The sequence below is a fragment of the Bufo bufo genome, chromosome 1, assembly GCF_905171765.1.
Source record: "Bufo bufo chromosome 1, aBufBuf1.1, whole genome shotgun sequence".
Taxonomy (NCBI): domain Eukaryota; kingdom Metazoa; phylum Chordata; class Amphibia; order Anura; family Bufonidae; genus Bufo; species Bufo bufo.
In genome coordinates this window covers 339,065,958-339,092,994 of record NC_053389.1, presented here as the reverse complement: position 1 = coordinate 339,092,994, position 27,037 = coordinate 339,065,958, and the positions used below count along the sequence as shown (strand labels likewise).

The 27,037-nt window shown below is 44.3% G+C and overlaps 1 protein-coding gene across 1 annotated transcript; it reads left to right on the top strand.

Annotated features, from left to right (window-relative positions):
* Window positions 1-594: 594 nt before the first annotated feature.
* Window positions 595-24,054, top strand: C1H5orf15 (chromosome 1 C5orf15 homolog). The gene is made up of 3 exons (XM_040442376.1): window positions 595-779; window positions 18,773-19,413; window positions 22,916-24,054. The coding sequence occupies exons 1-3, from the start codon at window positions 671-673 to the stop codon at window positions 23,045-23,047; spliced, it is 882 nt and encodes a 293-aa protein (XP_040298310.1). The 5' UTR covers window positions 595-670; the 3' UTR covers window positions 23,048-24,054.
* The last annotated feature ends 2,983 nt before the right edge of the window (window positions 24,055-27,037 follow it).

Sequence of the window (27,037 nt, the reverse complement as noted above, 5' to 3'; positions counted from 1 at the left end):
CAGGGGGGGCTGCTATTACTGACTTCAAGGCTATCGTTTACATAGCGTGGCCTGTTGAATAAAAGTTTTTTCAGACTTTTGGCGCATTGCACAGAAAAGACACAGACCCCTTTATAATCATGGTACAGGCTGCAATAAGGTACTGCTGGCGGTTTAATATACGTTTTCTAGGTGACAGGTTCCCTTTAAAATGCTTGCATGTGATTGTTGTGTAATTTCATAGTGGTGTCAGTAGTACAGGGCTCAGCTGTTGTGAAACTACAACTCCCAGCATGCTCCATTCACAGGGGAGAAAAGCCAAGCAAGTGTGCATGCTGGGAGTCGTAGTTTCACCACAGCAGATCCCAGGAATAGTAAATCAGTGGTAAAACACATAGGCACAGGGGTAATGAGGTGGCGAGATTCCATTATATAAGTATATTGGACAAGCCCTTTTACTTCAGGCTAGGGCAGCGAACTGAATAGTGGCGCACCCTATGCGCGCGTCCCCTGGGAGGGGCGACAGACCCGTAGCGCTCTCTGATTGGTAAATAGCGGTAAGGGGGTGGGGCCGACGTTATAAATACCAGCACCCGCCAGTTGCCCAGGCAGGCACTTCACATACACACTCCTTTGTGTGACGGCATACATCCTGGTCTCTGAGTGCCAACACGTCTCTTCCTGCTTCATCATGGCCGCCTTCAAGACGTCGCGAAGACTCGGGAGTTCTTCCTGGCTGCTGCTTGTCACCGTGCTGCAGTTCTGTGTGGTCACAGCGCTCACCGCAGCAATAGCCAGTAGTAAGTATGGATAGGGTTAATTCCCTGACAGACAGTGACTGGACTACATTTCCCATAACCCTTTAGGATGCGCCTGAGATTTGTCTGAAGTTCTGGAACTGTTTGGTCTTCTGGCGGTCAGTGATGAGATGTCTGATGCTGGGGTGGGAACCATAGTCATGGTCAGGGTCTTCTCTTCTGCTGTTAGTCAGATGAGCATGGGGTGAAGTTCATTCGCAGTGTATTGTCTTCTATGGGTGTGTTGGGTGACCTTTCATATAGGGGGGCAGGTATTTCTTTGTAGAAGTTGGTGAGAAGACACTTGGATCCCTCCCAGCAGTTTGGATTGATGGGGATACGTTTCTGATTGGTGGGCCCCGCGCTGATTGGGACTACAGGGATCAGCGCTCCCCATTGGAATGGACTAGCAGACACGTATTTGTGTCCAGCGCTCCAGTCATCTCTATGGGCCTGTTAGAAATGGCCAAGTACAAGCACTATGGTTCCTTTCTGGATGTAGGATAATGGAATGCCCATAGACTTTAACAGGAAAGTGAACTGCCCATAGAAAATAATGGACCAGAGTGGAATTCCCATAGAGATTAATGGAAATGTAATATTTGAATTGGAGACAAAACCATTTGACATATCTAATAGTTATTTAGCAGGCTTACGCTCCAAGTTCAGTGGGATTATTTAATGTTGATTAAGTGCAATTATCACTGTTTTCTGTAGAATGACGAGGGTGAATGACACAATGGAATGCCCATAGACTGAAATGGAAAGTAAACTATGAGCTCATTTGCAGGTAAATCTGTGTTATCTAGGACATTAACCTTTAGCGCAAGTGTTCATTGTAAAATGAAAATTACCTTGGATTATAACCGTTTTCTATAGAATGCAAAGGTGATGGAATGCCCATAGGCGATAATGGGAAGTAAAACATGACTTGGTGCCTGAACCATTTAACATATCAAATAAATCTGTAGCAGGCTTACTCTTCAAGTTCAGTGAGATTATTTAAAATTTAGATTAAGTGGGATTATCATGTTAATGTCCTACATAACACAGATTTACCTGCAAATGAGCTGAGAATTTACTTCCCATTATAGTCTATGGACATTCCATTGTGTCATTCCTCTTGTCATTCCATAGAAACCAATGATAATCTCACTTAATCTTAATTTAAAATAAACCCACAGAGTTTGGAGAGTATGTCTGCTAAATATTTATTAGATATATCAAATGGTTCTGTGTCTAATTCAAATATTACATTTCCATTATTCTCTATGGGCATTCCACTCTGTCATTCCTTTTAGGCCTCATGCACGCGGCCGTGAGCGATCTGTGGTAACCCGGCCGGTATTCCTTCTGACAGCAGGAGCGCACGGCGTCATGCGCTTCATGCCGCCGCTGCTGTACAGTGATACAGTCGTATAGATCATACCAGTGTATCGCTGTACAGCAGCGGCGGCATGAAGTGCACGGCGTCATAGCAACCAATGACGCTGTGCGCTCCTGCTGTCAGAAGGAATCCCGGCCGGGTTACCACGGACCGCTCTCTGTGCATGAGGCCTTAGTAGGTCCCGGATAACTTCATACAGGTTTGGTTAATGTTCTCAATCTTTACAGCCTTCCTTGATTTGGGGTCCCTCCAACCTGAGGTGCCCCACATGTTACAGCGGTGAATGTAAAGTAGCAATCACACCAAGTGGTGTCACAACTTCTGGCACTATGTAAACCGTCATTGTGGTAGGTCAAGATACGTGGTTGTAGAACATGGTCTCAATAGGTGAGGGCCTTCTGCTTAGTCCTCTCATACACTTTAGGCTACTTTCACACTGGCGTTTTGAGTTCCGTTTGTGAGATCCATTTTAAGGATCTCACAAACGGTTTAAAACGGATCAGTTCAGCCCCAATAGATTCTGATGGATAAGGATCCGCTCAGAATGCATCAGTTTGGCTCCATTCCGCTCTGGATGCGGACACCAAAATGCTGCTTGCAGCGTTTTGGTGTCCGCCTGGCGATGCAGAGCCAAACGGATCAGTCCTGACTTACAATGTAAGTCAATGAGAGCGGATCCGTTTTCACTGACACAATATTGTGCAATTGAAAACGGATCCATCCTCCATTAATATACGTCAGGACGGATCTGTTTTGACTTTGTTCTTCATAATGCAAACGAATCCGTTCTGAACGGATACAATCGCTCTCAAGGGTGCGTTCACACGACGGTATAAATAGATCCTTATCCATTACGCAATTTTGTGGAACGGGTGCGGACCCATTCATTTCAATGAGTCCGCGAAAGATGCGGATGGCACACCGTGTGATGTCCGCATCCGTTGTTCCGTTCCATGGCCCTGCAAAAAAGATAGAGCGTGTCCTATTTTTGTCCGCAACCGCAGACAAGCTTAGGCATTCTCTATATAGTGCTGGCTATGTGCGGTCCGTGTTTTGTGGATCCGTAATTTGCGGACTGCAGAACACTTACGGTCGTGTGAATGCACCCTAATGTGTGAATGCTCCCAGGTGATGTCAGGGGTCTGAAAGATTCGGAGTAGTGTTGAGCGAACTTGTGTTTTAAGTTCGGCGTCTAAAGTTCGGGTTCAGGTTATTGAAGAATCTAGTTATGGATTCCGCTACCACGCACCATAACGGAATTTAGAATCCATAATGCGATTCTTCGATAACCCAAACTTTAGACGCCGAACTTAAAACACAAGTTCGCTCAGCACTAATTCTGAGCTTTGGATTTCAATGCACAATCCTTTTGGCCTTCTAGCAGCTGAGCATGCGTGTGTATGGGGAGGCGGGAGAGATGGATGGGTACCGTTAGTGGTTTTGTAGGTACAAAGCATGCCATCTGACACTTTCTATGGTGGTATGAAACCACTGATCTGTCCACCATTTGTGGAGACGAGAAGTCTGCTTTGAATAGCCAGAGATCTTCCCTGTTAGATATGAGATTACGGTTTTTCCCCTTTTGTGCTGCTGTTTACCAACTAAATCTACTTGTCTCCTTTGTAATGCACTTTGTGGATGATGAAACAAGGGTGTTTGCTTCATGGAGGTGGCACACCTGTAATTTGATTAAAGGGCTGTCTCACTTCACCAAATGGCATGCATCATGTAAAGAAAGTGAATACAAGCCCACTAACTAATGTATTGTGATTGTCCATATTGCCTCCTTTGCTGGCTGGATTCATTTTTTCCATCACATTATACACTGCTCGTTTCCATGGTTACAACCACCCTGCAATCCAGCAGCAGTGGCCGTTGTTGCACACTATAGGAAAAGGTTGCCGGAACTGCCTGCCGGATCCGTCAAAACGCATGCAAACTGATGGCATTTGTCAGACTGATCAGGATCCTAATCCGTATGACAAATGCATTAAAATGCCGGATCCGTCTTTCCGGTGTCATGGGGAGAAACGGATCCGGCATTTATTTTTTTTCACATTTTTTGCGGTCTGGGCATGCGCAGACCGGAATGACGGATCAGTTTTGCCGGAACACTCGGGGCCGGATCTGGCATTAATGCATGTCAATGGGAAAAAATGCCAGATCCGGCATTCCGGCAAGTGTTCCGGAATTCTGGACGGAGATAAAACCGCAAGTGTGAAAGTACCCGGTCTGCTACACCCAAGAGAATGTGTGGCTGCATTGCTGCCCGTCCATTTTTGCACTGGCCACGAAGTCTAATAATAGGCGCCAGTTCTTGGACTGTACAGATCACTTTACTGCAGTTACCTGATTATCTGGCATTCTAATCCTGCCTGTAATGATATCACCTCTGTGTACAGATAAGACAGGATTCACCATTCACAATAGGCGATTGTTAAAGGGGTTATCTATTCTTTCCTTGTATAATGGACCTCTGGACAGAGCATGCCTAAAAACTCTCCCATCCCCTCCTGACCATTGTGTTTATGGACCATGGGGCTGCCATAAAGTATATATTTTTTTTATGCTGTGTAAATGCTGTTAAGAACAACTCAGGCAAGGTGGCCGCCCCCATAGTCATGTTCAGGAAACAGAATAGAAAAAATATGCAATCAAAAAATAAATCCAGAATAGGAAAAAAGTATGTGTGTCACTATCTAACGGGCAGATACAATTTTCAGTGACACATTTCCTTTAACCCCTTTGCGACCGTCGCCATACGGAAGTTGCGAACAACAGAGACCTGCGTCAGATCGCATTAATTTAATCCCTGAGTGGTCCGGAGCCTTGCGCTCCCGCTCCCATAACAATGCTCCCCGGTTGAGACTGGGGAACCGGTTATGCTTATACTAATAGACCGAAGCCTGTGCGTCAGTCGCCATATATGTTTGGCAGAAGTTGTGACTTTAAACAGGCTGCCCACTTGTATGTACAGCGGGCGCCGTAGCTGCCGGGTTTCTGCTGTTTCAAACGGCAGAGACCTGTGGCAGATGTATGCAATCAGCCATAAGGCCCCTCAGATTCTGGGGTCAAATGTGACGAAGGCATCTAAGTGGCCCGGAAGCAGGAGCTGCGTCCTCCTGTAACAACGCTCCCCGGGTGAGATAGGAGAACCTGTTATGCTATACCAGTAGACCGAAGCCTCAATCAGGCTTTGGTAGCTATTAGTAAAATATACCAATACAAGCCACTAGGTGGTAGCACTGTATTATATTGAAAACTGTGTTCAATGATAACTATATAGCCATCACAGAACACAATGGGCAATCTAATAATTGCCAGTTATAGTCACCTATATATATAGTGACTTGAAAAAAGCTTTTACAAATATAAAAAAATAATATAAAAATATAAAAGTTCAAATCACCCGCCTTTCCCAAAAATCAAAATACGTAACCAATAAAAAAAATACAAATCATGGGTATTGCTGCATGTGAAAACACCCGTACTATTCAAATATAACAATATTTATCCAATACAGTGAGTGGCTTAACGGAAAAAAATAAACGGTCTCTGTAATATAAAAAGTTATCAGTCACACACTTCAAGGTGGTATCACTGAAAAGTACAGATCGCCCCGCAAAAAAGAGCCCTCACACAGCTCTGTACGTATACCTTAACTACGAAAGAGTTATAAGGGTCAGATTATGGTGAAGAGAATTTTTTTTTTTTCAGGGTTTGAAATTTCTTTTTGTATTAAAATGCAAGGAAAACTATCCAAGTGGTATGTTTTAATCATACTGACCTGAAGAATGAAGGTACCGTATATACTCGAGTATAAGACGAGTTTTTTGGCACATTTTTGTGCTCAAAACCCCCCTCGTCTTATACTCGAGTCTAGGTCTGTCTTAGCTCCGGTAATAGCAGGCAGTGCGGGGGGCGGCGCTCACTGACGTCACGCGCCTGCGCCGCCTAGTGGGAGCAGGCGCGTGGCGTCAGTGAGTGAGCGCCGCCCCCCTCACTGCCTGCTATTACCGGAGCGAAGACAAAGTAAGATATCCAAATCAGAGTAAAGAGCTCAGCAATGAGCAATGATTAAAGTTAAAGTACCGGTAGTTACTGATTCGTTTATAAATATACTGCTGTGAGCGTCGGGGAGGGGGATCTGTGGATGGCACTGTAGGGGATCTGTGGATGGCACAGTTTAGGGGGGGGGATCTGTGGATGGCACTGTTTAGGGGGGGGGGATCTGTGGATGGCACTGTTTAGGGGGGTTCTGTGGATGGCACTGTTTAGGGGGGGTTCTGTGGATGGCACTGTTTAGGGGGGGGGGATCTGTGGATGGCACTGTTTAGGGGGGGGGGGATCTGTGGATGGCACTGTTTAAGGGGGGGGATCTGTGGATGGCACTGTTTAGGGGGGGGGGATCTGTGGATGGCACTGTTTAGGGTGGGGGGGATCTGTGGATGGCACTGTTTAAGGGGGGGGATCTGTGGATGGCACTGTTTAGGGGGGGGGGGATCTGTGGATGGCACTGTTTAGGGGGGGGGGATCTGTGGATGGCACTGTTTAGGGGGGGGGGATCTGTGGATGGCACTGTTTAGGGGGGGGGATCTGTGGATGGCACTGTTTAGGGGGGGGGGATCTGTGGATGGCACTGTTTAGGGGGGGGGATCTGTGGATGGCACTGTTTAGGGGGGGGGATCTGTGGATGGCACTGTTTAGGGGGGGGATCTGTGGATGGCACTGTTTAGGGGGGGGGGATCTGTGGATGGCACTGTTTAGGGGGGGGGGGATCTGTGGATGGCACTGTTTAGGGGGGGGATCTGTGGATGGCACTGTTTAGGGGGGGGGGGGTCTGTGGATGGCTCCCTGTATTTAATGCAGAGTGTGTGTGTATATAATGCACACACTCTGCATTAAATACAGGGAGTAAGAGTCAGACTCCCATCAATCTGAGTCACCCTCTTGCAGATGTGTGTATATAATGTAGAGTGTGTGCATTATATACACATACACTCTGCATTATAGCTGCATTTCCCACCCTAGTCTTATACTCGAGTCAATAATTTTTCCCATTTTTTGGGGGTAAAATTAGGGGCCTCGGCTTATATTCGGGTCGGCTAATACTCGAGTATATACGGTAATAGGTCAATTTTACTGGATAGTGAACATCACAAAAACAAACCCCATAAAACTGTTGCAGAATTTATTTTATTTTTTTCCTTCTACATTGTATGCAAACATAAATGGTGCTAATAGAAAGTACAACTTGTCCCTCAAAAAATGAGCCCTCATAAGTCTATGTGAACGGAAAAGTTACAAAGTTATCACCCTGGGAAGGTGGGAAGTGAACAATGAAAACGCAAAAACAGAAAATCACCTGGTCCTCTTAAGAGTTAAAATACAGGATCTTTTTTTGGTTTTTTTTCTGTTCTGATAAATCGGTGATGTGAATACGGCCGATGTGAACACTGTTCATGTCCACAGTCAGCAAGAAGTGGCTGAGACTAGCAAAGGCACAGAATGCGTTTGGTAGTCTTGAGGAGCTGTGCGGCCATCTTAGATGGCAGAAGAGGGGCTTTTGAGTTGCAGCTGAAAAGATGAAAAGGCGGTCACCATGTAAATGTTGTCTTTGTTCCCCAGTTAGTGTGATATTCTCCCCCCCCCCCCCTAAATCCAGAAGGTCTCTTTTTAAAGGGATTGTCCACTTTTATGTTGGTTTATCCTCGGTTATCATTATCTGATCAGCGGGGATCTGACACCCCATACTCCCGCTTTGCAGCCGTTTCAGAGTATTTGCAGGACCAAAACATCTGCCGTAGCGTTTGCACACGCCCATCACAGAAAGTAGTCAGCACTTTGTGCTTAGGTGTATGGGTGCCTTCAGAGGTGCCCGCACACATTACACGAACAGCACTAAATCCACAGATTTGTTATAGGGGGCGATTCAAGTCTCCCCTGGCAGATGTCAGGTGCACAGAGGGATTGGGCTTATTAGATTTCTACTTCTGGTCATTTGTTCTCAAGGAACTTAACATACCAGCTTAAGTGTCTGTGCCGTTTCTTCCCCTTTCCCTATTGATAACACATGCAAGCTCAGCTGAGACAAGTGCCCATAATCTGCTCGATACCACATTGGATGTCCTGATGTCACTGTGGTACAGTCGTACTGGAATCGGTGTGCCATCGTATAGCCTCCACACAATGTGCAGAAGACTTGTTATAGCAAATACACCTTAGATTTTCCAACCAGACCTGCGGGCAGAAACGTGAAGCATGGATGAGGTTTTTGCAAATATCTTCCACGTGGTTTGGAAAAACCTGTGTGGACATTTTTTACGTTCTCTGCTAGATGCTAATAAATGTTGCTAGTATTGCTTTGGTCATCAGGTCGGCAGCAATATTTGATGTCTGACTGATCTGAGAAAGGGTGTATGCCACCAGACCTTCTCTAGCATCAGCTGTGACATGGCAGGATTTCTCTGGAGATCTGACCGTGTCACCCACTGCAGTTTGGTCTGTTTTTGTATATATTTGCCTGACTTTTCCAGCAGATTGTGTTGGATTTATTTGTTGTACTTTGACCGAAGAGAGTGACCATTCTACTCTTGATGGCCTCATGAAGCTACTTCCTAAGCTCATACAATGATGTGCACCTATCCAGTGATCTACTACTGCCACACTCTTATGTCTTCTGAAGCTCTTACTTTGTCCCCTGGAGACTTTCCTCCATCTTTGGGTATCTCCAATGTAGCATACACAAAGCAGACGTGGAGGAAGGATGCCATCTGGTTCTGGGAACAGAGTACAGCTGGACAGACGTCTGTCCATGTGCACTGTCACAGCTTAGGCTAATTTCACACTGGCGTTTTGGCTTTCAGTTTGTGAGATCCGTTCAGGGATCTCACAAGTGGTCCAAAGCGGATCAGTTTTGCCCTAATGCATTCTGAATGGAAAAGGATCCGTTCAGAATGCATCAGTTTGCCTCCGTTCCGTCTCCATTCCGCTCTGGAGGCGAACACCGAAACACTGCCTGCAGCGTTTTGGTGTCTGCCGAAACCGAGCCAAACTGATCCGTCCTGGCACACAATGTAAGTCAATGGGGACGGATCCGTTTTCTGGCACAATAGATTTCTGACCTATTTCTGTGATCTTGGCCACGACACTTGTTGCAAGGATCGCTGTGCATTGAAGTGACCCCAGAATTGCAAACAATCCAGCCGAGTGGGATTCAGTTCAGTGGCTGCACGGCGATCCTTCATCGTTCAGTGAGTGTTGCGACCATGATCCTCGTGTAGCCCCAGCCTTGCTCATATATCGGTGGTAAAGCCTTTGATAGGGCCTGTTCCGGCTCACACAGAGTTGAAAGTGTTAATGTGTTGGCTATGAAAGACTATCCTTGTACCTGGGCGTGCTGTGACAGTGAACAATGCTATGCCATAAATAGTTCTAGCAGAGGTGACAGCCATGTAACCAGGCAGTGTAGACCAGTAGGGTCATGATGGATACCTGCTTGTTCTAGGTCAGTGTTTGCGAACCTATAGCACGGGTGCCAGGGGTGGCACTCAGAGCCCCCTCTGTGGGCACCTGCACCCTTGAAAAAGTCTATGGTGTACCGTATGCCTTAGACTTTTCCTGCCAGTCATCAGCGCAGGACGCACTATGCACAGCACAGGCAGCGCACTGAATGTAGGCAGGCTATTATAGCTAAATGATTAAGTACGTGGAAGATGTACTACACTGCTCAAAAAAATAAAGGGAACACTTAAACAACACAATGTAACTCCAAGTCAATCACACTTCTGTGAATCAAACTGTCCACTTAGGAAGCAACACTGAGTGACAATCAATTTCACATGCTGTTGTGCAAATGGGATAGACAACAGGTGGAAATAATAGGCAATTAGCAAGACACCCCCAATAAAGGAGTGGTTCTGCAGGTGGTGACCACAGACCAATTCTCAGTTCCTATGCTTCCTGGCTGATGTTTTGGTCACTTTTGAATGCTGGCGGTGCTTTCACTCTAGTGGTAGCATGAGACGGAGTCTACAACCCACACAAGTGGCTCAGGTAGTGCAGCTTATCCAGGATGGCACATCAATGCGAGCTGTGGCAAGAAGGTTTGCTGTGTCTGTCAGCGTAGTGTCCAGAGCATGGAGGCGCTACCAGGAGACAGGCCAGTACATCAAGAGACGTGGAGGAGGCCGTAGGAGGGCAACAACCCAGCAGCAGGACCGCTACCTCCGCCTTTGTGCAAGGAGGAACAGGAAGAGCACTGCCAGAGCCCTGCAAAATGACCTCCAGCAGGCCACAAATGTGCATGTGTCTGCTCAAACGGTCAGAAACAGACTCCATGAGGGTGATATGAGGGCCCGACATCCACAGGTGGGGGTTGTGATTACAGCCCAACACCGTGCAGGACGTTTGGCATTTGCCAGAGAACACCAAGATTGGCAAATTCACCACTGGCGCCCTGTGCTCTTCACAGATGAAAGCAGGTTCACACTGAGCACATGTGACAGACGTGACAGAGTCTTGAGACGCCGTGGAGAACGTTCTGCTGTCTGCAACATCCTCCAGCATGACCAGTTTGGCATTGGGTCAGTAATGGTGTGGGGTGGCATTTCTTTGGAGGGCCGCACAGCCCTCCATGTGCTCGCCAGAGGTAGCCTGACTGCCATTAGGTACCGAGATGAGATCCTCAGACCCCTTGTGAGACCATATGCTGGTGCGGTTGGCCCTGGGTTCCTCCTAATGCAAGACAATGCTAGACCTCATGTGGCTGGAGTGTGTCAGCAGTTCCTGCAAGATGAAGGCATTGATGCTATGGACTGGCCCGCCCGTTCCCCAGACCTGAATCCAATTGAGCACATCTGGGACATCATGTCTCGTATCCACCAACGTCACGTTGCACCACAGACTGTCCAGGAGTTGGCAGATGCTTTAGTCCAGGTCTGGGAGGAGATCCCTCAGGAGACCGTCTGCCACCTCATCAGGAGCATGCACAGGCGTTGTAGGGAGGTCATACAGGCACGTGGAGGCCACACACACTACTGAGCCTCATTATGACTTGTTTTAAGGACATTACATCAAAGTTGGATCAGCCTGTAGTGTGTTTTTCCACTTTAATTTTGAGTGTGACTCCAAATTTAGACCTCCATGGGTTGAAAAATTTGATTTCCATTTTTTTTATTTTTGTGTGATTTTGTTGTCAGCACATTCAACTATGTAAAGAACAAAGTATTTCAGAAGAATATTTAATTAATTCAGATCTAGGATGTGTTATTTTTGTGTTCCCTTTATTTTTTTGAGCAGTGTATATTGGATTGTAGTATTCAGGGTAAATTGCCATGTTGGCACTTTGTGATAAATAAGTGGGTTTTGGCTTGCAGTTTGGGCACTTGGCCTCTAAATGGTTCGCCATCACTTTTTCTAGGTCATGCCCAGGTTTTTCAGTCTGTCAGCTGAGGAGTAATATGTGGTCGATGCTGCGTTTCAGGCTGAATATGAGAAGTCAGACTTCATAGGGGACATTCTTCCACCCACTATAAACTTCTGCTTGTAGCAACCAATCTCACTTTCCTTCTGATGCGTCATCTAGTCAAACCAAAACCTAGCAAAACCCCGCAACTTTCTTTAATCTGGCTTCTAATAGTCCAGTTTCTGGTTCAGCTACATTACGGTGGCTGCACACGGTGCGGATTACGCGCAGATTGCATGCAGGAAGAAAGCAGGGTAAGGGCTTGTTCACATGAACATGTGATGCCCGTTGCCGTATTGCGAATCCGCAATACATGGGCACCGTTCCGTGGCCATTCCGTATCACGGATGCAGACCCATTTATTTCAATGGGTCCGCAAATCCGGAGATACAGAACCCTACGGAGTGCTTTCTGGGGTTCCATTCCGTGCTTCCGCACTGCAAAAAGATAGAGCAAGTTCTATCTTTTTGTGGAATGGAGGGATCACGGTCTGCAATCCCGATGCACCTGCCCCACGGACGGTGCCCGTGCATTGCGGACCACAATTTGCGGACCACGGACACGGGCTTCACACGTTCATGTGAACGAGCCCCAATACAGTACCAGCAAAGCGGAAAATGATCCGCCATGAGGATTTAGAAATCTGCAGCATATCCGCACTGGTAGAGACATTGGGGGTCATTTACTATCCAGAAATACGCCTGCAGTGTATAGCGCATCTTCCTTTTATTACCTGGACACACCTTCTACATCTAAGTGCTACACTGCCGCCGCCATATGTAGTTTCCTGCCGAGAAGACTTAATAATGAAGTACAAGGACCTAGGGTAGCAGATGGTACCGTTAACAGCTGGAATTTTCTAAGAGGCGTCTCAGCATGAGTGGAACATCTGGATGCACTTAACCAATGGCTTGTAAAATGAATGCATTATACAACTGTGCTTCGGATTTCAGTTAGTTTATACAAGGACTTCTACACAGATGAGGCACTGGGATCCCTACATCTCCATCATATACAGACTTCATTAATGTCTATGTCCCAGTGAAAAAACGGCAGCATTCAAAGTATTCACTTGAATTCATAAATTATCTGTCGTCTGCACAAGAAGTCTTAGGAGTTGATTTACGGATCTGTTTGGCTCGGTTTCGTCAGACGGACACCAAAACACTGCAAGCCGCATTTTGGTGTCTGCCTCCGTTCCGTCTCCATTCCGCTCTGGAGGCGAACGGATGCAATCTGAGCGGATCCTTTTCCATTCGGAATGAATTAGGGCAAAACTGATCAGTTTTTGGACCGCTTGTGAGAGCCCTGAACGGATCTCACAAACTGAAAGCCAAAACGCCAGTGTGAAAGTAGCCTAAGATGCTGACTAAAACAATGTCTCATGTTGGCATCCTTATTGTTCAACAATGACCCTTTAGACGCGCCGATTATCCTTCACAAAATCGTAATTTCAATCGCATATTCCATCATTTGAAAAGCAGATAGTTGCATTTGCACAAAGTGTGCAGTGGACGATTCCTGTTTACACGTATGTAATCGTTACCATCCAACGATGATCTTTGTGCTCACATAAACGATTAAACCAACAAAAAATCTACTGATTGTTGGTCGACGGTCCATTGTTCACTGCTTTAACACTGCTCGATAACCTTGCAGTTTTGCTCAATTTAACAATAATTTACACAATAATTGGCTTCAGTAAAGGTACCATTAGTCTAAATACCATGCCTCTGACAGGCTGCCTAACCCACCAGTTGAGCAGCTAAAGATGTGTTCCCCTCCACAACTATCTTACACAGGGTTGGCGCTATATGTCCTCTGGCCTTAAAGCCTGCCGAAGTGGACCAGTTGGCTGCAAGCTCCTTACTTGCTGATCATGCCACTGGAAGTAAGGAGCTTTATTACTGGTCGTGGCAGCCATCAGCAGTCTCCTGCAACATCACGGGGTTAATGTGCATGGTTGCTCCCCATTAGATGCACTTGAACCCCATGAAAATTCTTAAACAATCACAATGCTGTGAAATAACAGAATAGCGGCTGGTGGGTGCCGGGATCAGCCCCTCATGGTCCATTTTAATTCCTGATGAATGTGTTTTTGAATTGCGCTTGACCTAGTGAGAGTCAGATAACAATCTACCCCTTACTACAAATATTTTTTTTTTTTTCTTAACTGTCTTGTTCAACTAACCGACCTTTCTCTCCTCCTTATCTCTAAGCTCCGGTCTACTATCATCTCATCCAATAAAGTGACCAATGACCGCTAAACGCAAAGTGACTACTCTTTACTCATTCTTCTGGATCTCTCTGCAGCATTAGTCATTGTAGACCACCAAGTCCTATTTGGCATACTTCAATCTATTAGCCTTAAAGGGGTATTCCCATCACAGACAATGAGGGCATATCGCTAGGATATGCCCCCATTGTCGAATAGTTGCGGGTCCCACCTCTGGGACCTGCATCTACAACGAGAACGGAGCGGGGAGAGCTGTGGCTGGAGGACCCCGAATTTCCCGGGGTCCATCCACCACCAAGTGCTGCTCTTATCTCTTAGCGATATGCTCCCATTGTCTGTGATGGGAATACCCCTTAAGGACTCGGCCCTATTTCACCTTCTGGACTTGCCAATTTTTGGCAAATCTGACCAGTGTCACTTTAAGTGCTGATAACTTTAAAACGCTTTGACTTATCCAGGCCATTCTGAGATTGTTTTTTCGTCACATATTGTACTTCATGACACTGGTAAAATGAAGTAAAAAAATTTCATTTTTATTTATAAAAAAATTCCAAATTTACCAAAAATTTGTAAAAAATGGCAAATTTCCAAGTTTCAATTTCTCTACTTCTATAATACATAGTAATACCTCCAAAAATAGTTATTACTTTACATTCACCATATGTCTACTTCATGTTTGGATCATTTTGGGAATGATATTTTTTTTTTTTGGGGATGTTACAATGCTTAGAAGTTTAGAAGCAAATCTTGAAATCTTTCAGAAATTTTCAAAAACCTAATTTTTAGGGACCAGTTCAGATCTGAAGTCACTTTGTGAGGCTTACATAATAGAAACCACCCAAAAATGACCCCATTCTAGAAACTACACCGCTCAAGGTATTCAAAACTGATTTTACAAACTGTTAACCCTTTAAGTGTTCCACAAGAATTAATGGAAAATAGAGATACAATTTCAAAATTTCGCTTTTTTGGCAGATTTTCCATTTTAATATATATTTTTTTCCAGTTACAAAGCAAGGGTTAACAGCCAAACCAAACTCAATATTTATGGCCCTGATTCTGTAGTTTACAGAAACACCCCATATGTGGTCGTAAACAGTTATACCGGCACACGGCAGGGCGCAGAAGGAAAGGAATGCTATACGGTTTTTGGAAGGCAGATTTTGCTGGACTGGTTTTTTGACACCATATCCCATTTGAAGCCCCCCTGATGCACCCCTAGAGTAGAAACTCCAAAAAAGTTGCCCCATTTTAGAAACTACGGGATAGGGTGGCAGTATTGTTGGTACTAGTTTAGGGTACATATGATTTTTGGTTGCTCTATATCACACTTTTTGTGAAGCAAGATGACAAGAAATAGCTGTTTTGGCACAGTTTTTATTTTTTATTTACAACATTCATCTGACAGGTTAGATTATGTGATATTTTAATAGACCAGGTTGTCACGGATGCGGCGATGCCTAATATGTATACTTTTTTTATTTATGTAAGTTTTACACAATGATTTCATTTTTGAAGCAAAAAAAATCATGTTTTAGTGTTTCCATAGTCTGAGAGCCATAATTTTTTCTGTTTTTGGGCGATTACTTTGGGTAGGGTATGATTTTTGCAGGATGAGATGACTGTTTTATTGGCACTATTTTGGGGTGCGTGTGACTTTTTGATCGCTTGCTATTACACTTTTAGCACATTTATTTAGCACAGTTTTTATTAAAAAAATTTTACGGTGTTCATCTGAGGGGTTAGGTCATGTGATATTTTTATAGAGCCGGTCGATACGGATGCGGCGATACCTAATATGTATACTTTTTTTTATTTATGTAAGTTTTACGCAATATCATTTTTGAAACAAAAAAAATTGTTTGTCTCCATATTCTGAGCCATAGTTTTTTTTACTTTTTGGGCGATTGTCTCAGGTAGGGGCTCATTTTTTGCGGGATGAGGTGACGGTTAGATTGGTACTATTTTGGTGGGCAAACACCTTTTTGATCGCTTGCTGTTGTACTTTTTGTGATGTAAGGTGACAAAAAATGTTTGTTTAGCACAGTTTTTATTTTTTATTTTTTACGGTGTTCATCTGAGGGGTTAGGTCATGTGATATGTTTATAGAGCCGGTCGATATGGATGCGGTGATGCCTAAAATGTATACTTTTTTTTTTTTTTTCTATTTTTTTAGCAATTTTTTTTTTTTACTTTATTCTTTGTCCCACTTTGGGACTTGAACTTTTGGGGGGTATATTCCTTTCAATGCATTCCGCCGACACGGGGGTTCACGAGCCCCCCCCCCCCCCCCGCGCGCATTTAGCCGAGGTGCCTGCTCAATGATTTGAGCAGGCACCTTGTTTCGATCACCGCCCACCGGGCGGCGGTGATCGGAACAACACATGACGTACCGGTACGTCATGGGTCCCTAAGGGGTTAAGGACTCATCTCTGTCTAAGGGTCCATTCACACATCCGTGTGTGTTTTGTGGATCCGCAAAACACTGACACCGGCAATGTGCGTTCCTCATTTTGCAGACCGCACATCGCCGGCACTAATAGAATATGCCTATTCTTGTCCGCAATTGCGGACAAGAATAGGGCATGTTCTATTTTTTTCGGGAACGGAAATGCGGACGGAATTGTGGATGTGTGAATGGAGCCTTAGTTTTCTTCCTATCTCTCTGGCTGCCCTTTCAGTGCATCATTTGCTGGTTCTACTTCCCCTCCTCTCCCTCTTGCTGTAGGGGTTCCTTGGGTCCTCTTTCACTAGATTTGGTTTTCAATACCATCTCTACACTGATGACTTTCTACTTCATCCAGTACTATAAAATGGTGACTGTCTGTCTGCAGTCTCTAACATCATGTCCTCTCTCTATCTCAGGGCCTATTCAGACGGCTGTAGTGCTTTGCGGATCCGCAAAACAGATACCGGCTATGTGTGTTCCGCAATTTGCGAACCGCACATGGCCGCAACAATAATGGAAAATGCCTATAGGACATGTTCTATCTTTTCTGTGGAGCTGCGGTAAGGAATAACGGATGCGGACAGCACGCGGTGTGCTGTCTGCATCTTTTGAGGGCCCATAGAAAATAATGGATCCGCAGACCAAAATTGCGGAACGGGTGCGGATCCGTTCATACGGCCGTGTGAATGAGCCCTAAAACGGAATCTTTCAAACTGAACTTCTTGTGTTTTCTCCATCTACCTCCCTGATATTTCTCGCTCATGGTACGGGCCTACCATAACTCCTAGGCAGCATAACCGCCATTTCTTTGTGATGTATGACACTGATCTTTCCTTCATCCGCTATATTCAGCCGATTGCCTACTCATGCAGCCTGTCCCTCAAAAACATCTCTAAAATCTGCCCTCTTCTTTCTATGAAAACAGAAAATTCTCATTAGCACCCTGGTCCATTCTTGTCCTGACTACTGTAACGCATTATTAATTGGTCTTCCCCTCACCAGATTCTCCCGGCTCCAAGCTATCTTATCCTAGCCAGGCTCATCTAACGGCTACTCTAATACTTCCACCCTGTGTCAGTCATTGCACTGGTTACCTATACAGTATAGGATTCAATTTAAACTGCTCATTCTCAGCCACAGAGCTCTCCAAAGTGCTGCACTCCCTTCATCTCACTCCCTAAGACTTACATGTCCTATGATCTGAACCTCTCATTCCGTCTCCAAGACTTCTCCCAAACTGCACCAGTTCTCCGGAATGCCCTACCCCAAGCAATCAGTTTAATTTAGAACTCCCTAAAAATACATCCTTTTAGGATGGCCTATCACATCCCCTGATCTAACTCTTCGTAGTACCATCCATCAGTATCCACCACACCTTTTATTCAGCAGAGTGCAAGTTCTTTGAGTGAAGCATAAAGGCTTCTTATTCATGTGTCTCTTCTTGCTGAACGAGTGAAGTTCTCAAATAACACTTTTCTTTTCCATTTCTGTACAGAAATCTGTTGCTGCAGAACCTCTATGGGTTAGAACAAGTGTTGTCCTGTAACTCTGTATTCTGTCATGAATGGTTTTCTTTGACGTTCAGTGTCTGGTGATGAACCTTTTCCATGAGTCCTTGTACAGCGTGTTCTGCTAGGTTTCCACGGTTTACTGCGCTATACTTTACTCACTCAGTAAAGAATGCTCCTAGTAAGGGTTAATTGCTGCCTAACATCTGCCACGTGTGTACTTTTATAGCAAGAAGCTTTGGGATATATTTTGTAGCACATTTGACTCCTGGTTTACAAAAACTGAATGCCTGAATAATGTGGGGCCGGTTGTGACAACCTCAGACTGTTCCATAGGGCCGTTGCACACAACCGTATGCCCTCCGAGACATACGGTCCATGATCGGGCCATATGTCCCGGAGCGGCATTGATCATGCCCACAGGAGTACACAGCATCATAGATTACACGTCGGGCTGCCTATGGGACTATTGTCCTGCACTCATAAGATCATATGAGTGCGGGACAATAGCCCCGCGGGCGGCCCGACATCCACAGCATCATTGTAATCTATGATGCTGTGTACTCCTGTGGGCACGATCAATGCCGCTTCGGGACATATGGACCGTATATCGCGGAGGTCATATGGTCGTGTGCATGGGCCCTAAAATTTTATGGGTGTTACACACACCAGTCTTAGTCTAAAGTCTAGCACAAAATGCACCAAGTTTATTAGGAAGCACAGGTATAACGTGGTACATCTTCCAGCAGTCTGTGCCCCAGAATTTTAAATCTATGGCAGCTATTTGCTGGCATTTCAGCTATAATTGACGCCAGCTTCTGGAGTAAATTATATATATATTTGTTGTTTATGTGACTAGTTATCTCTTTTTACATTGTTGAAATACACTCTGCTTATTTTTCAGTAAAAAACTAAAGTAATTCATCTTTTCTTTCTTTTATGTGGACCAGCAACACCCACAGACTCTGTGAGTCCTTTGGATGAAACTGCCAGTGACATTACATCTAGTAACATCACAAGTTTGCCAACTGTACCTAAAAACGAAAGTAAAAATGAAGGCGGTACAAACACCACTGTTGCTACTGCTACTCCAACTACCAAACCACCTAAAAAGGTTGCACTAACACCCACACAAGACGCGACACAAGAGACCGCTATCAGCGCGACTCAAGTGACTACCAAGAAAGTGGGCTCTGTGACTTCAGTCACCATCACCAAGATTCTAAACCTAAAGGCAACTACTGACGCCGAACCTACTGAAGATACTTCTGTCGAGGACAACCTGATGTTTGAGACCAAAGACACTGCTCCTGCCAGCCTGCCTTCTACCAAAGAATCAGAGAATGATGACGAAGAATATCTATTTGAAAATGATGACTATGATGGAACAGTGAAGAATAAAGAGGACACGCTGATACCACGTATAAATGAAAAAGATCCCGTTACAGATTCTGAAGACAGTTCCGATGACTATGAGATTAAACCCAACAGTGAATCGGACACTGATGAAGACAGTCACTTCTTCATGCACTTGGTTATAATAGCGTCATTAATTGCTGTAGTGTACATTGCCTACCATAACAAACGAAGGGTATGTATCCTTTTTCTTATAACTTCCATAGTCCACGTGGGGAAAGCCAATATGGCATCCCTTAACGTGGATCTGTCAGCTTAATATGTGAATAAAATAATTAATTTATTAATAATTAATAAAATGTGCTTTCTAGGAGCACTGAAAGAATACAACAGCCTCCCCCCGTCCTGTAGTCACTGTCCTGAGTGGGATGGGGGGGGTCTATCCCCATGAATAGATTGAACTCCTCATAAACTACGAGGAAGACTTATTAAAACTGCTGTAAAATAACACTGACTTAGTTGCCCATAGCAACCAATCAGATTCCACCTTTCATTTTCCAATGCAGCTCTCAAAAATGAAAGGTGGACTCTAACTGGTTGCTCTGGGCACCTAAGCCTGTTTTACTTTCCCCCCCCCCCCCCCCCCCATGTGTCTATTGTCATCTTTCTGCACTCCAAGTTTCCAAATGGCAAATTTTTATTTGTAGGCTTTTAGTTGCTAGTAAGCATGGACCTTCACCTCATTTACATAGGGAAGCATATCATGCTGACCGATCCGCTTTCATCTATTAGCATTTGTTGTTTTCCAATAGTTTCAAACTTGTTTGTATTTTTTTTCCCCACATTTTTGCTGTAGGTGGCATTGTTTGGCCTGAGGAGTACACCATCAGATTTCTGTACTTGGCCTGTCTGACAATTAAAGGAGCAAAAATCCTAGAGGGGTGCCAACTTTTATTTTTATATAGAAACCACAAGCCTAGTTCCACAGATCCAGCTTTAGTGTTATCAGTTATCACCAGGGGACGCATGGTCTGGCCGTCCATATGAACCGGGTCTGCCTGACCAACAGCCTCTTTGTGTGGCTCACTTCCCTGGATTATAAAGAGGCGTTTGTATTATGTGCATTTGCTCCTAGTCTATGGAAAACTTGTTAATAATTCACCGGTGAGAGGGGAAGGTGCATGTTAGATCACTAAGGTTGTAATATATAGAAGACATGGTTTTCTGGTGAATTTATTTAGCTGGTGCAAAGCAGAAGCGACCATTTCCCTTTTATATCCTGCCAAGTAGTAGTAATGGCTGTAAAGATTTAAAGGGGATGCAAACTTTTGGAAAAAGTGTGTAAAATATATATTAGAAAGAATCACAAGGAAGCACTGTCTTCAGTGGAAAGGTGGATCATTTATTCAACCCATGCAACGTTTCAGCTCCTCTCAAATGGAGCCTTTGTCAAGCAGTGATCACAGTGCTCAATACATGTACCAAAATATACATAATTTGTATTAATCAATCAATGTGAAAAATCTATATAAAAACATGATCTCTATTACAGCATATTATCACAATATTTATATAATCAGTCACTGTGCAAATTTCATGATCCCACAATTTGTGATAAAATATAGATTAGTAAAAATCCCTAATTACAATTCATTATTCATAATGAAAAACCTAAAGTGCACCTGTGCAAAATAAAGTGCATGTGTGTACTATAATATAATGTATGAAGCGCTCACCCACATTAGTTTGCTACATGTGTTAATCTCTTGGCATTCAATATGCGTGCGCAGACCTCGAGCCACGCGAGAACATGGGGTTGTCCCGCCCATGCGTTAAGGGAGACTATCCAGTGTCTCTGCCCATACAGAAGATGGAGCTCGCTGCACATATACTACTGACTGCGCATGACTAAGCGGACTGTAATATCCTAACTGCGGTAACTATAGAAACGGGGTAAACGGATCATCAACCCTGCAATTGTGATATGCATAGCGAGATAAGGGATGTTTATATGGGAAACGCAAATAAATTGCGTCATACCCATTGCGGATTTGAGATTGGAGACATTATCCATGTCCTCAATCCCTAACCGCTACATCCCTCCAAATCTCCTATAGCAATAAATGCTATGCCACAGATACTTATTAGCCCCCTGATGCCCACAGGGGTGAGAATCCCACATCATATGGTGTCGTCACCCCAAGAAATCCCATAAGAGGGAAGCGGCACTTGAGTGGCAGGGGCATTCAAGTAGATAGACGACATGCTTGATATTGTAAGCTGTCCCAGTTTCAGGGTGTGTACACGAAGAACCCTTTAGCATAAGGGGGCAACTTACACAATTATGGCATGGGTAACATCCCGTTTTGGTAGAGCCAAAATAGGCCCGAAATGTACGTTCTGTTGTACCTGCATCCGCGTGTACTAACTGCTCTTTTATATTACATGTACGGCGATAAGAGAGGAGGAATACTAAATTCTGGTAGATGTCTAAAGTTACTGCCTAATATAGGCCAATGTTTCCCACTTTTGTACTCTGATGTAAAATGAGAAACAAAGGGGACACGTTTAGGGTTAGAGACCTGGGTCTGTGTCCCTTGTAGAAGAGTTTTTCTAGAGAGATGAAACCCTCCTTATGTGTGTCCTCACAAGTTTCCTAGGGTATCCTCTTTTGATAAGTTTGTCCCCCATTTCTTCCAAAGTCACCTCACTTCCCACAATCCTCTCTACCCTCAGTAACTGGCTGAAAGGGAGGGGTTTTCACATAGGCTTCGGGTGATTACCATCATATCCGAGTAGTGTATCTTTATGTAGAAATCGGTATTCAAATGGTGTCCATCTCTGACCGTTACATCAAGAAATTGGATCTCCAACTCTGATGCAACCAATGTAAATTTAACTTCAGAATCTATAGAATTCAAGAATTCCTTAAATTCCTACAACAGTTTTTATATTGATTCACGTTTATTGATTGATTTTATACAAATTATGTATATTTTGGTACATGTATTGAGCACTGTGATCACTGCTTGACAGGCTCCATGGAGAGGAGCTGAAACGTTGCATGGGTTGAATAAATGATCCACCTTTCCACTGAAGACCACAGTGCTGCCTTGTGATTCTTTTTTGGCCTTATGCACATGACCATTCTTGTCCGCATCCGAGCCGCAGTTTTTGTGGCTCGGGTGCGGACCCATTCACTTCAATGGGGCTGCAAAAGATGCGGCCAGCACTCCGTGGCCCCGCAAAAAAAATATAACATGTCTTGTCTGTTTTGCGGACAAGAATAGGCATTTTTACAATGGGCCGCCTGTTCCGTTCTGCAAATTGCAGAAGGCGGATTTGCGGACTGCAAAAAAACGGAAAGGTAGTATGCATGAGGCCTTCAACTGGATTGCTTTCATTTTCCACACCTCTGAAATAATCAGTCACGCTACGAATGGTTGATATGGGCATCGACAGTTGTGTCCATATATGTTGCTGTATGAACATGCATGTGATTGAGGGACATTTACAAAACCGATGCAATAGGTAACTGCTCCATTTTCTCCCCTTGCTACCATTCAGCTTCACCTTTTTTGCAGGAGTTTTAATAAATCCGGCTCAATAGGTTCCAAATTAAAGGGTTTTTTGGGCTCAATTAGGGGAGAGTTGCATCTTAAGTTTGAGCACTTTTCAGTGTTTTGTTAAAAACTAAAGATTCTAATATTTTTTATTTTTTTTTTGCCCTTATTCAGATATATCTGCTGGTTCAAAGAAGAAGATGGAGAGATGGTCTTTGCTCAAAAAATACAGGTTACCGTCGCCTGGATCAGAATGTGAGCGAAGCAATGCCTTCTCTCAGAAACACAAAAGATTATGTATTTTGAAAGACTTTAAACATTCTTTTGCCTTTTTGGGCCTATTTTTAGGCTGCATCGCCATAAACTTGACTTGATTACATAGTTTAGAGGAAATATTTTTTTTAATTAACAATTTACAGTCTATGATGTAAAACTCAGTAAATTCAGTTATTAGGGTGACAATCGTTTTTCATTCATACAAGTGTGATTTAAAAATACAAAGAAACTTTATATATATATTTTTTTTATTGATTATTCTTGCCATGCGATTGTTTTTGTTTTGATTATACCAATGGGGAAATTTGCACAAAGCCTGGCATTAAATGGACTTGATTCTGCACTGTATAACTAGAAGATGGTCTTTAAACCATACAAAACATTTACCTCTTGAAAGGACAGTCACATTTTGCATATGTAGCACTCATTGAATCGCACCCATCCTTTGACCCATGGAGCCTCCATGTGCATGTCTCAGGCCCTGCATCTAAGATGGTCAGCAGCACCAAGTGCAGATGGGACACTCTTGGACCATTTGGAACTTCCTAATTGGGATGGCATTGACCAGTGCAAATGATCTCTTGTAGCCCCTTGTTTTGCTTCATGTGTGTCTATTGGGTGCAATTGCTAAATGCTTATTAGAGCACCGTTAAGGCATTCTATCACCGCACTGTAGCACTATTAAAGGGGTTATCCGGTAATAAATATAGATGACCTATCTAGTGTTGGGCGATAAAGCGGTATCCACAAAATACCGCAGTATTAAGAAATGGTGATATCATGGTTACTTAAATACCACAAGATTTTAATGACTTCATAGTGGCAGTTGGACATCGCTTCTAAAATGGGTGCCGATACATTCTATAAAGCAGTAGCATCATCTGAGCATGTGCTGTTTAGTGAGCCTTATGAACTACACATCACATAACACACTAGGCCAACAGTGGATGCTGAAGTCTAATATAATACTGTAGCCTGCTGCCCCATACTTTATAATGTCTCCTTGTGGCCCGATACAGGGTGTCTCCTTGTTGCCGTTATGCAGTATAATGTCTCCTTGTGGCCTCATACAGTATAATCACCTTTTGACCCTCATACAGTATAATGTCTCCTTGTGGACCGATACAGGGTGTCTCCTTGTTGCCGTTATGCAGTATAATGTTTCCTTGTGGCCCTCCGCCCCATACAGGATAAGGTCTCCTTGTATGGGACCCCATACAGGATAAGGTCTCCTTGTATGGGACCCCATACAGGATAAGGTCTCCTTGTATGGGACCCCATACAGGATAAGGTCTCCTTGTATGGGACCCCATACAGGATAAGGTCTCCTTGTATGGGACCCCATACAGGATAAGGTCTCCTTACCGCCATTGAAGTGAACGGGGCTGGGCTGCAATACCAAGCACAGCCGATGTACTACGTACAGTGATGTGCTTGGGAGAGATGTCGGGAGCCGGCTCTCCAGGGATCCTTTGAGTGCGGCGACCCCCCATAGCTGATCAGCAGGGGTCCTGGGAGTAGGACACGCGCCAATCTGATAATGATTACCCATCCTGAGGATAGGTCATCATATATTACTGGATAACCTCCTGGACTCTTGAGCCACACGCACATAATGGAGAGGGCCTCCTGAGCTCAACAGTCTGGACTATGTAATCCCGCAAAGTTTTAAGGGGTGCACAGCGGGGGTTTACTGGGGGGCTATGAGAGATGGCGATCTGGACTGCAGTACTCATGTAGTACTGCATGAATAAATCCAGTTGGTAGACACCCTTTCCCTCAGTTTACCACCTTTTTCCCTTTTGTGGCCCCACTTATCCTGCCAGTCTAATGTAAATGGCGGACCTACAACTTTCCCCTGGATGTAGAAGGATCAGACTGATCATTTTGGTCTTCAGGGAGATAAGACCCTGCCAGAGGTGTCTTTCTAACCTTTCCCCATTGATTAGCTTTTCCATACAGCCTGTTGTTGCTCTTATATCTATCACCTCCACAGAAGTGGTTTGCAGATCTGGACAAATTTATCCACATTTGCCAGTTGTCTGCAGATAAATCTCAGCTTTTACTGGTGAATATGTCTTGTGGTGTCCTTCCATTACTGTTAGAGGACCTGTAACCCCTCCTGACATGTCTGTTTTAGCAACTAGTTATTTCATTCCTTTTGATATTACTAAGTTATGAATGATTTTCTAGCCGCTTGCAACAAAGGTCCAGTTGGGTGTGTCTGTGCAGTCTTAGGCTCCATTCACACGTCCGCAAATGGGTCTGCATTCGTTCTGCAATTTTGCGTAACGGGTGCGGACCCATTCATTTTCTATGGGGACGGAATGGATGCGGACAGCACACAGTGTGCTGTCAGCATCCGCATTTGCGGAGCGCGGCCCCGATCTGCAAAAGATAGAACATGTCCTATTGTCCGCAGCTTGCGGACAAGAATAGGCATTTCTATAGGGGTGCTGGGCGGTAGTGTTGTGGATCCGCAATTTGCGGGTCCGCAACACACCACGGTCGTGTGAATGGGGCCTTACACTGGCAGGACTTATAGGATAATTTCAGACTATGCAAGGACACAAGTTACTCCGTGTGCATTCCTTTTCCGTTCTGCAAAAAAAAAAAAATAGAACATGTCCTATTTTTGTCCACATGACTGACAAGGATAGGACTGTCCTATTAGGGGCCAGCTGTTCTGATCTGCAAAATACGGAATGCACACTGACTTCATCCGTATTTTTTGTGGACTGCAAAATACGGGCGTGTGCATGAGCCCTAATGAAGGATTAGTACATCAGTCATAATAATAGATACTCCAACATTGTCATTACATGACAGATGCTAGTAACATAGTACATAAGGCCGAAAAAAGACATTTGTCCATCCATTTCGGCCTGTCATCCTGCAAGTTGTAGTTGCTAAAACACACGTCATGATGGGTTACAGGTCCGCTTGAAGAAGTTTGTGCCATTTCAGTGGGATCAACAGTCTCATGTGTATGAGATATTCTGGCCTCCTCTCCCCCAAATGGCAGATGTTGGTTGAAAGAAGGATTGGAATATTTGAATTCACATGTCTGGTGGTTCCCACAGGAGATAAGCTGATGCCAAAACAACTCTCCACTGCTCACACATGCATGCCTGGTGTGTGTATGGGATAGTTGGGTAAGAGCATCTGTTTGCCAACAGTTATTAGAAGTGTATGGGCACCATTTTAAGTAGTTCCCTATCTACAGGATAGAGGATAACTAGCTGATCTCTGGGGTCCAACCGCTGGGATCCTGATTGATCATGAGAAAGGGGATCCCATTCCCCCATTCTGATGGAGCGGCAGGTTGTGCATGCGCCCTGCTGCTCCATTTGTTCTCTATGGAAGCGTTCGAGGTAGCTGAGCACTGTTCTCGACTATCTCCGGCTTGCCCATAGAGAATGAATGGTCGGACCCTCAGCGATCAGCTAGTTATCCCCTACCTTGTGGATAAGGGATAACCTAAAAACTTTGCACAACCCCTTTAAGACAAGGCTCTTTAATTTGTTCTCTCTTAAAGAGATTGCATATTTAATTAAAAGCAGATATTTAATTTTAAGTTCTGCAATAATTTTATTGCATTGTTTTTTTTGTTTAACATTAGAAAATTTTGTAGATAAAAAAACATTAGTCCTTCAGTTGAAATTAATTTGAGAGCCATAAAGTTTTGCAGCTCCAAATGTTTATACCAATTTTTCTTAATAAATTGATAAGTGTACTGGTATGTAAAGTGTTTGTTTCAAATTTGTATCCACATGCACACTGAACCATTTAAGGGTCCATTCACACATCCAGTGTTTTGCAGATCCGCAAAACACCAGGCCGACAGCCTAATAGACATGCCTATTCTTGTCCGCAGCTGCGGACAAGAATAGGACATGTTCTAATATTTTTTTATTTTTTTTGCGGAGCCGTGGACCGGAAATGCGGATGTGGACAGCAAACAGTGTGCTATCCGCATCTTTTCCTTCCCCACTAAAAATGAATGGGTCTGCACTTGTT